Raw genomic sequence first — 11,056 nt, 5'->3', positions numbered from 1 at the left:
AAAGAATCAAATCAAACGGAAGTGGAGCAAGCCATAAGATGTTTAAGTCTTTTTCTAAGACAGAGTTGCATGCTGAGAGAAATTGTTTCAATCAGATATACTAGCTGAAGCTCCACAAAAATTGAAAATTTCTGATAACACTTGGAGCTCATCAAATACACACACGCTTTCACTAGCAATCATTAAACCTAAATAAAAATTATGGAGGTTTTCTTTCACTGCATATCTTTAGCAGTCACATAAATATTTAGTGGAGTATATCATTTAAACAGCATGAAATATATAATACAGGAAGCATGTTTTCTTCTTAATTTAACTGTTCAGACAATTTTTTGTTTTATTTGTTATTTAATTAATTTATAATATAGCCCTGAACACAGTACTTTACTGGGTACCATGGGGCAGCACCTGTCTTCTGATGAAATTATTTACAAAGCTAATTCTTCTGAAAACCTGTAACATATAGTAAATAGATAATAAAAATGTATAGTCCCAGAAACACAAAGAAAGCAGAAGGATGAATGGTATGGCCTTAGTTTTCTTTTATTCTGCTCTACTAAGGGCCCACAGGAGGGGAAAAGCCAACAGAAATCAACACACAGAACTCTGAAAAGCAATGGAAAGTTCCTTTAGAAAGTAAAGGACTACTATGTAGAGGTGTTAAGAGTTCTTGCATTTCAAAAGATAAAGCAAACGATGACAATGAAGATAACCAAGTTTAGGAGAGCACCCATCAATAGGCACAAAAGTGTTAAGCATGAAAAGACCACCATGCAACTTTTTTTTGGGGGGGTAGAACTACAGGAGCTTTGAAGAGAGAGTGTTATAACATTTTTCCTCTCTACGCTAGCTCTCCTTAGGGCTAAACTTGAATTGAGAACTTGAATTTGGTCCCTGGTGCATGTGCACTAGAGTTTGGCCCATTCCAGAGAAACTGAAGATGTGCTGTATTGAGAATAATGCTGGAGAGGAGTTTCTTTCCTGTGGTCCTGATGGGGGCCTCCTGGGTGAGCAGGAGCCAACCTAGATGATTTACAGGGAACCTGTCAAGATTGCTTCCTGCTGTGGATAGTACAACATCAGTACAGAGGATGCATCTGTACCCACAGATGCAGGAGCTGAAGATTGTTTGCTTTTGTCATTCATTCACTTGTGTTTTCCAATGTCCTTCCAGAGGAGAGGTGCTGCCTCACTGAGGCAGCTGCAGGCAGGGGTTCCCACTCGGGGACCTCAGAACTGAACTCATGAGGGAAGGAGTCAACTTGAAGAGTGCGCTAAGCCCAAAGAACGTGAAAGCCTAATAGTGACCATTCCTGTTAAGTAAGACCTTTCATTTCCCTCCTTATTTTTAAATCTGTCATCTCCAACTGTGGAAGAATAAACAACGAGGGGCAGGCAGCTGGCAGGAGAGAGCAGAGATGTGCAGGATGGGAGTATACAGAAAGTAAGTAGATCCCTCTTTCACATACTGAGCCGGTTGGAGTCCAGTATCAAAGGGGCACAGAGCTGGAGAAAGAAGCACTAAACTTTAAAGTCAGATAAAAATCTTTGATTGTTAAGCATAATGAACATTTTCACTCTAAATGGAGATCTCATGGGTCTAAAAGTGACTAAATGATATTCTCTCCCACTGTGAAACATCCAAATATCCAGGAGAGAGTATAGCCCCTATATGACATATATGTGAAGTTACATAATAATAATAAAACAAATGCTATGTAACCACCACCCAGGTTAAGAAGTAGAACATTTTCAGACCTTAGAAGCCATCCCCTTATGCATGTTGTGTCTATCATCTCTTTCTTCCTCCTACACCAACCACTTCACACATTTCTCTTTAATTTTACCATGATTTAGTCATCCTTTTAACTGTTGATGGATATGTGAGTTGCTGCCTGGGTTTTCTTTTTTCTTTTCTTTGTGCTTTTAGGATTGATGTTGCTATGAAATTCTTTTTTTTTTTTTTTAATCCTCACCCAAGGATATTTTTGCATGCATCTTCAGATAGAATGGGAGGAGTAAAGGGAGGGAAAGAGGGAGAAAGAGAGAGAAAGAAACATCGATGTGAGAGAGACACATTGACTGGTTGCCACCCACACAAGCCCAACCAGGGCCGGGGACAAACTGCAATCGAGGTACGTGCCCTTAGCGGAAACCAAACCCGGGACTCTCTGGACCATGGGCCGATGCTCTAACCTCTGAGCCAAACTGGTCAGGGCAGCTATGAAATTCTTATGTGAATCTCTTTAATGGATGTGTACATTAGTTTCTCTATTGATTGTAGAGAAATTCTGTCATACAAAATACATTTCTTTACAAGAATTTTAGCAGTTTAGACCCCTCCCCACAGTGCATGATATTTCTTGTTTCACGAGCTCACCAACACTGATTATTATCTGCTTTTTTAATTTGCCAATCTTGTGGGTACAAAATACTATTATATTATAGTTTTTTAAAACATTTTTATGATCATCAATGAAATTGATGACCTTTTCTTATGTTTGTTAACTATTTGAATTTCCTTTTTTCTGATATATTTGTTCAAATATTTTGCCCATTTTTACTTTAGGTTGTTAGTGTTTTTCTTACAAATTTAAAGGAGTTTGATACATATTTTGAATATCCGTCTTTTGTTCATTGCATGTTGTGTAAAATTCTCCCACCTGGTAATTTGTCTTTACTCTCCTTGATTTTGATGAATAGAAAATCAATATATATATATTTAATTACAGTTTACATTCAATATTATTTTGGATTAGTTTCAGGTGAACACCATAGAGGTTAGACAATTATATGTGTAAAATGTGTTCCCTCTGATATTTCCAGTACACATCTGGCACCATACACAATTATTACAATATTATGAATAATATTTCCTATACTATGCTTTACAAATACATGACTATTTTGTAACTACCAATCTATACCACTCAATCCCTTCACCTTTTTCACTCAGTCCTCCAATGCCCCTCCCCTCTGGCAACCATCAATCTGTTCTCTGTATGAGTCTGTTTCTGTTTTGTTTGTTCATTTATGTTGTTCTTCATATTCCACATATAAGTGAAATCATGTAGTATTTGTCTTTCTCGGACTCACTTATAGCACTAAGCATAACACCCTCTAGGTCCATCCATACTGTTGCAAATTATAAGATTTCCTTCTTTTTTACTACTGAGGAGTATTCCATTGTGTAAATGTACCAGTGCTTTTTTTTTTTTTTTTTTTTTATCTATTTGTCTATTGATGGGCACTTGGGTTGCTCCCATAGCTTTGTGCCTGTAAACAACACTGCAATGAGCATAGGAGAGCATATGTTCTTTTGAATTGGTTTTTTCAGATTCTTCAGATATATACCTAGATGTGAAATCACTGGGTCATGAGACAGTTGCATTTTTAATAATTTGAGATAACTCCATACTGTTTTTCATAGTAGCTGCACCAATCTGCATTCCCACCAACATATAAGAGGGTTCTCTTTCTTACCAATACTTGTTGTTTGTTGATTTATTGATGATAGCCATACTCACAGGTATGAGGTGATATCTCATTGTGGTTTTAATTTGCATTTCTCTGATAATTAGTACATTGAACATCTTTTCATGTATCTATTGGCCATCTATATGTCCTCTTAGCAGAAGTGTTTATTCAGGTCCTCTGCTGATTTTAAAAAAATTTTTTTATTAATTTATTTTTGTTACAGACTGACAACCCTCAGAAGAGGGGGTGGGGGGGGAGAGATAAACCACAGAACATATATGCATGTACGCATAACTGATGGACTCTGCTGATTTTTTAATTGCATTCTGGGATATCTATTCTGTTCCATTGATATATGTGTCTGTTTTTATGTCAGTACCATGCTGTCTTGATTACTATGGTCTTGTAGTATAGGTCAATATCAGGTAGCATGATTCCTCCAACTTTGTTCTTTTTCAAGATTGTAGTGATTATTTGGGGTCTTTTGTGGTTCCATATTATTTTTTGGAATATTTGTTCTACTTCTACGAAACATGCCATTGTTATTTTGATAGGTATTACACTAAATCTATAGATTGCTTTGGATACTATGGACATTTTAACAATGTTAATTCATTCTGTTCCTGAGATGATATATGCTTCCACTTATTTGTTTCTTCAGTGTCTTATCTTTTTCCTAGTACAGGTATTTTACTTCCTTGGTTAAATTTGTTCCTGGGTGTTCTTTAAAAGTGCAGTTTTACATGGGATTGTTTTCTTAGTTTCCCTTTGTGATAGTTAATTATCAGTATATAAAAATGCAACCAACTTCTAAATATTAATTTTGTATTCTTCAACTTGACTGAATTTATAAGTTGTAGCAGTTTTTTGGTGGTCTCCAGGGTTTTCTATATACTGTATCATGTCATCTGCAAATGTCTTTCTTTCTTTCTTTCTTTCTTTCTTTCTTTCTTTCTTTCTTTCTTTCTTTCTTTCTTTCTTCCTTCCTTCCTTCCTTCCTTCCTTCCTTCCTTCCTTCCTTCCTTCCTTCCTTCCTTCCTTCCTTCCTTCCCTCCCTCCCTCCCTCCCTCCCTCCCTCCCTCCCTCCCTCCCTCCCTCCTTCCTTCCTTCCTTCCTTCCTTCCTTCCTTCCTTCCTTCCTTCCTTCCTTCCTTCCTTCCACTTTTTGGATGCTTTCATTTCTTGTCCAGTTTCTGTGGCTAGGACTTACAGTACTATGTTGAATAAGAATGGTGAAAACAGGCATGACTGTCTTGTTTCTAATATTAGAGGAAATGCTTTTAGTTCTTTCCCACTGAGTATATGATGTTAGCTATGGATCTTTCACATATGGCTTTTATTATTTTGAGATATGTTTCCTGTATTCCCACTTTGCTGAGAGTTTTTGTCATAAATGGGTGATGGATTTTGCCAACTGCTTTTACTGCATCTATTGATATAATTATATTTTTTTATCCTTCCTTTTGTTTATGTAGTGTATCATTAATTGATTTGCAGATATTGTACCAATCTTGCATCCTTGGAATAAATCCCACTTGATCATGGTGTATAATCTCTTTAATGTGTTGCTAAATTCAGTTTGCTAATATTTTATTGAGGAATTTTGTATTTATGTTTATCTAAAATATTGGCCTATAATTGTCTTTCTTTGTAGTGTCTTTTTCTGATTTTGAAATTAGAATAATGCTGGTCTTATAAAATGAGCTTGGGCATTTCCCCTTTTCTTGAATTTTTGGCAATAGTTTGAGAATGATAGATGTTAGTTCTTTGAATGTTTGGTAAAATTCACCTCTGAAGCCATCAAGTCCAGGAATTTTGTTTGTTTGTTGCTGTTGTTGTTGTTGTTTTTAAACTGCTTTAATTTAATTAGTTATAATATTTCTGTTCAGATTTTCTGATTATTCCTGATGCAGTTTGAAAGATTGTATGTTTCTAGGAATTTATACATTTTGTTCAGATTGTTCATCTGTTGGCATATGGCTTTTTATAATGTTTTGTTGTCATTTTTTTTTTTTTTTTGTATTCTGTGGTGTCAGTTTTTATTTCCCCTCCTTCATTTCTGATTTTATTTATTTGGGTCCTCTCTCTTTTTTCTTGATGAGCCTGGTTAAAGGTTTATCAATCTTGTTTATTTTTCCCAAAACCAACTCTTGGTTTCATTGTTTTTGGTTTTTTTTTGTATTTTTGACCCAATTTTATCAATTTCTGCTTTGATTTTTGCACTCTCATTTCTTCTACTCATTCTGGGCTATTTTTCTTTCTTTTTTTCTTTTCTTTTTCCAGTTACTTCAAGTGTAAATTGTTTATTGAGATTTTTCTTTTTACCTGAGGTAGGCCTGTATTGTTATGGATTTCCTTTTTTAGGACTGCTTTTGCTGTCCATAGATTTTGGGTTGTTGTGTTTTCATTTTCATTTTTCTCGAGGCATCTTTTGATTTCTTCCTTGATCTCATTGTTAACCTATTGATTGTTTAGCAACATGTTATTTAACCTTTATGTCTTGGTATGTTTTTTAGTTTTATTCTTGTAATTGATTTCTAGTTTCATACTATTTTGTTCAGAGAGAATGCTTAACATGATTTCAGTCTTCTTAAATTTATTGAGACTTCTTTTTGTTATAACAGTTGGTGTATCCTAGAAAATGTTCTATTTGCACTTGAAAAGAATGTATAGTGTGCTGCTTTGGAGTGAACGGCTCTGAAAATATTAATTAAATCTGTTCTAATGTGTCATTTAAGGCCACCATTTCCTTTTGTTTTTTTTTGGTCTGGAAGATCTATCTAGTGATGTCAATGGGGTGTTAAAGTCCCCTACTATAACTGTATTACCGTAGCTCTCTCCATTTATTTCCATCTAGATTTGCTTTATGTATTTAGGTATTCCTAGGTTAGGTGCATAAATGTTTACAAGAATTAATCCTCTTCTTGAATTAATCCATTTATCATTGTATTGTGTCCTTCTTTGTCTCTTATTACAGCCTTTGTTTTAAAATACAGTCTGTCTGATGTCTTGCTACCCCAGTTTTATTTTATTTCCATTTGTATAAAATAATTTTTTTCTATCTCTTTTAGCCTGCATATGCCTTTCATTCTGAGGTGGGTCTCTAGTAGACAGTATATATATGGATCTTGTCTTCTTATCCACCTACCCTGTCTTTTGATTGGCACATTTAAGCCATTTATAATTAAAGTGATCATTGATAAGTATTTATTGACACTTCATTTTTTATAACTATTTTCCTCTTTTTCTCTTCTTTCTCCTCCTCCTCCTCTGCATAGGTAACTAACTGTCATTTTCTTTGGGTATTTAAGATTTCTTATTGTCTTGAACTTTTGTTATTTTAATTATGATGTGTTGTGTTATGGCCTCTTTGGGTTCATATTGTTTGGGACTCTCTGTGCTTCCTGAACATGAGTGTCTTTATCTTTTACAAGGTTAGGAAAGTTTTCAGACAGTGTTCCTTTAAATAGGTTCTCAATTGTTTGCTCTCTCTTCTCTTTCTGATACTCCTATGATGCGGGTGTTGTTATGTTTTATATTGTCCCAAATCTCCCTTAAACTATCCTCATTTTTTAAAACACTTTTTTCTTTTTGCTTCTGTGATTGTTTACTGCTTCTTTGTCTTCCATATCACTGATTTGGTCCTCTGCTTCATATAACCTACTGTTTATTTCTTCTAGTTTATTCTTTATTTCAGGTATTTTATTCTTCATTTCTGACTGGTTCTATTTAAGGTCTCCGCGTACTCTTTTATGCTCACTGTTTTTTGTTTAAGTTCTCACTGTGTTCATCTATTCTTCTTCTAAGTTTCTTGAGCATTCTTATAACCATTGTCTTGAACTCTGTATTTGGTAGATTGATTGCCTCCATTTCATTTAGTTCTTTTCTGGAGATTTCTACTGTTCCTTCATTTGGGGCAGGCTTCTTTGTCTCCCCAGTTGGCTGCATCTCTGTTTTGTTTAGGTAGATCTTCTATATCTTCCAGTCTTGGTAGCATGACATTATATATTAGGTGACCTGTGGGAGACCATGTGGCATAGTCACCTTGATTACCTGAGCTGGGTACTCCAGGAATGTCCCTTATGTGGGTTATGTTAGCCCTCCTGTTATAGTTGAGTCTGGTTGATGTTGGTTTTTCCATGCAGTGGGTCAACCCTCAGGATGGCTAACTGTGAGGATTGGCTACAACCATAGTATATGAGATGCTGTGCAAATGCTGACCACACCAAGTAGAATTTGCCTAAGCAGTGTCTAGTGCAGCCAAGGTCTCCCTTGGATGTGCCACTTATGAAACTCATTGGATTCTGCTCTGATGTTGTTTGAAGCTTGCCACTGGGTGTGTTGGTTTGGGGGCCTCTTGGGAGGGACTCTGGAGCAGGTCAATGTCAGACACTGCCAGTGACTGGTCCTAGACAATCTTTTTGGAGCTGCAAAATGATCCACAGTATGTGTCTGCCTCTACTGGGCATGTGTGTGCATTAGAAGGACCAAGCTGTGTGGCCAGTCAGCAAAAGGCCCAATCATCCTGAGATTTGCCTGCAGGCTGCCTGTTAGGCTCAGTTACTGAAAAATCCTTTGACAGTATGCAAATTATATGAGGTAGGTTTTCAGTGAATCACCAGGTCAGGGTAAGTTGTGTTTATCAGACTGATACAAATTCAAACTCAGTGCCAGTGTTGGGTCTGAGGCCACTTAGCAAAAGTTCCAGAGTATACCAAGGCTAGCTGACACCCACTTGGTGCCCACAGACCTTTGCTGTGGGGTGGGATATCAAGGAGTCTTCAGAGTGAGTCCAGCAGTGTTTATTAGGACCAAATAGACCTTGATTTGGCTATGTGAAGGGAGCAAGAGAAAAATGACCTTGTTTCAGCATGAAAGGGAAAAGTGACCCTCAACTCAGTCTGTTCTGGATTCTTCCCAGGCCTCCTGAAGAGCCTGAGCTTGGAGTGCAAGGTTTCTGGGAGTTGGGAGGGTGGGGCTAGAGGATCTCCTGTGAGGGGGTGGTGCTGGTCAGGCTTGCAAGAAGGTGAGGTCCTTGACCCAGAGCCACATAACTTAGTCTCTGATACCCTCTAAGTCTGCCTGAACTTCTATACCCTGACCCAGGCAACTGACCTCTCCACACTGGGCAACAGGTAGTCTGGAGGGCTGAGCTATTGCATTCCCCCAAGGTGATGCCATATAAAAGGGTGTGTTCGACCCAAGAAAGATGGCAATTGCAGTGTGGAAGAGTAAGAGCACAGTGACCCTGGAAGCTGTCTCCCCGGAGCCACAAAATGCAGTCCCCCCTCAGAAAACTCTAGTTTGCTCCATCCTTTCTTCAAAGAAGCTCAGTGCGAGTGGATACAAAGAGATTTTGTGCACTGCCCTTAAAAGAAGGTGTCTGCGTTTCTAGCAGATTCCTGTTTCTTCCTGGGAGAATTCCCACTGATTTTCTTTTCTTTTTTTTTTTTTTTCAAGGCACATTTAATTTAATATCAAGAGTGTGATACAAAAGGCCGAAAATACAATGAAGGAACACATTCCCTCATTAACACCAATGACAATGCTCTTTCAACATGTGCCTGTTGAATGAAATGGGGATTGAATAAATTTCACTACTGAAAAAATAACTCAGTGAGTCTCATCACAGCCAATACCCTTATACAATCTAGTTGTGAAATGAATGTTTATAATGCTTCAAACAGTATAAACCTGAAGTTTGATACCACACCTTCATGTTTGTACAGTCCTTAATAAGATTATCACAGTATTAGCAACCATTCAAAGAACAAACCATTGATAAATACCACATTGTCTTAAGGCTCAATCAAGTAATAGAGAGCCCCAAACTAAATGGTTCAATATATGAACTACTTGTACTGTATCTATTATTTGATTCTGTTATCACTATTAAGTTGTTTCTTAGCAAATAAACCCTTTAAATGCAAAATTCACCTCATTTGAGTTTTGACCAAGAAGTTCAACAACAATCATGAAGTCCACAGTCTTATTGGCAAAACTGATACACAGTGTCTCTAAGTCACTGTGCTCAAGGTTAAGAGCGATGCATATTTCATTTTTACATTTTGCTGGAATTTTACATGTTCAATTCATGATTTTAAACCTCTAGGTTTTCATTCCTCCAAACTGTCGACACAGTGTGCCACAGACCTAAGACTTCTGCTTCTCCCTCTATTTTCTTCAAACAGAAACATTTCTCAAGTGTCTACATGCTCTAGAAGGGGAATTTTCGGAGGTGGCCACTTCTTCGGAACAGTCCGACGCCGTCAAGCGGGTGGTGGTGGGGGGGAGGGGCTGAAACACAACGTTCATCTGGTAAGTTTGACATTAACCATTACAAGCTGGATAGTATAAGAATGTGGCTTTTTGGCTCAAAAAGTCTGAGTCTTGGTGTGGAAACGAGCACTTGGCTGTCCCACCACAGCTTTCTTGTAGTGGGACTGTCAGGGAAGTCTTGACTGGGGAGTATGATTTGTTTACCTATCAGGCGTAAACTTCCAGGCACTCAGTTCATTTTGGGCTTGTTCCAGTTTGTCTTTAGTCTGTTCCAGTTCACCTTTCATTTTTAGGAAAAATAAGTTGATCGCGGGGTCTACCATTGTTGATCTCAGTTGGGCGACACTGGGCTGCTGGACTTGCTTGAGGTACTGGAGTTGAGTAGTACACTCTTGCATTTCTTGCTCCTTGGTTGCTAGTCGCATTACAAGAATGTTCTCCCTGCGTGCAGACTCTTGCTGTTGTTGCTTTAGTTTTTCTTCCGACTCCCTTAAGCCAGTTACATCATTAGAGTTCAGATCTGTGTACTTGCCCTCCAAAGCTTGAACATATGCTTCATACTGTTTCCATCTTAAAATGAACTCATCTCGTGCCATAACTTTGAAGTCTGTCTCACTCAGTCGAACCTTTTTGGGAAGAGGTTCCTCGTTGGTCATCTTGAATCCTCTCCAGACAGAGGTCGCGCCGGCGCCGCCCCGGCCGCCGGGTCGCGGTACCGCAGACCCCCGCGCTCCCCTTTATTTGCGGGTCTCGCCGCCACAAAATGGCGCTCCCCACTGATTTTCACAGCCAGACATTATGTGGGTATCTTTTCCTGGCTCTGGTGCTCTGGGCTGGGGAGCCTGGCATGGGGTTGAGACTCCATGTTCCTCAGAGGGAACCTCTGTAGCTGAGATATCCCTCCAGATTCTCTGCTACCACACATGAGTTCAGGGCCAGCCCTTCACGTCTCAGCCTTTTTTACTAGTCTCAATGTGGCTTCTTCTGTAAATATTTGGTTATAAGACTTCTGTTCTCCTAGTTTTCAGTTGTTTATTCAGGTTAATTATTCTAGAATTTAGTTGTAATTTCAGTTTGGTCTTGGGGAGAGGTGACTGTAACTCCCACATTCTTTGCCACCATCTTGAATTGTCTGAATATATTTAATATACATATAACTCAATTTTACATTTCAATTATACATACAATTAAATTTAATACACTTCAATTTACAGTCTTTTTTTTTTTTCTAATTGCTACCTGTGTTTTAAAAAATCCTCTTCTTACAAAGATGATAAAGACATATTATTTTATCTTCTAAA

The 11,056-nt window shown here is 37.8% G+C and overlaps 1 protein-coding gene across 1 annotated transcript; it reads right to left on the bottom strand.

Moving 5' to 3' along the window:
• Positions 1-9,916: 9,916 nt before the first annotated feature.
• LOC118624370 (pre-mRNA-splicing regulator WTAP-like) lies at positions 9,917-10,438 on the bottom strand. Its single transcript, XM_036252567.1, has one exon. The coding sequence runs from the start codon at positions 10,409-10,411 to the stop codon at positions 9,956-9,958; it is 456 nt and encodes a 151-aa protein (XP_036108460.1). The 5' UTR covers positions 10,412-10,438; the 3' UTR covers positions 9,917-9,955.
• Positions 10,439-11,056: the final 618 nt, after the last annotated feature.

The sequence above is a fragment of the Molossus molossus genome, unplaced genomic scaffold, assembly GCF_014108415.1.
Source record: "Molossus molossus isolate mMolMol1 unplaced genomic scaffold, mMolMol1.p scaffold_m16_p_10, whole genome shotgun sequence".
Lineage (NCBI taxonomy): Eukaryota > Metazoa > Chordata > Mammalia > Chiroptera > Molossidae > Molossus > Molossus molossus.
The sequence above is the reverse complement of the archived record's forward strand: the minus strand, read 5'-3'. Positions and strand labels throughout refer to the sequence as shown.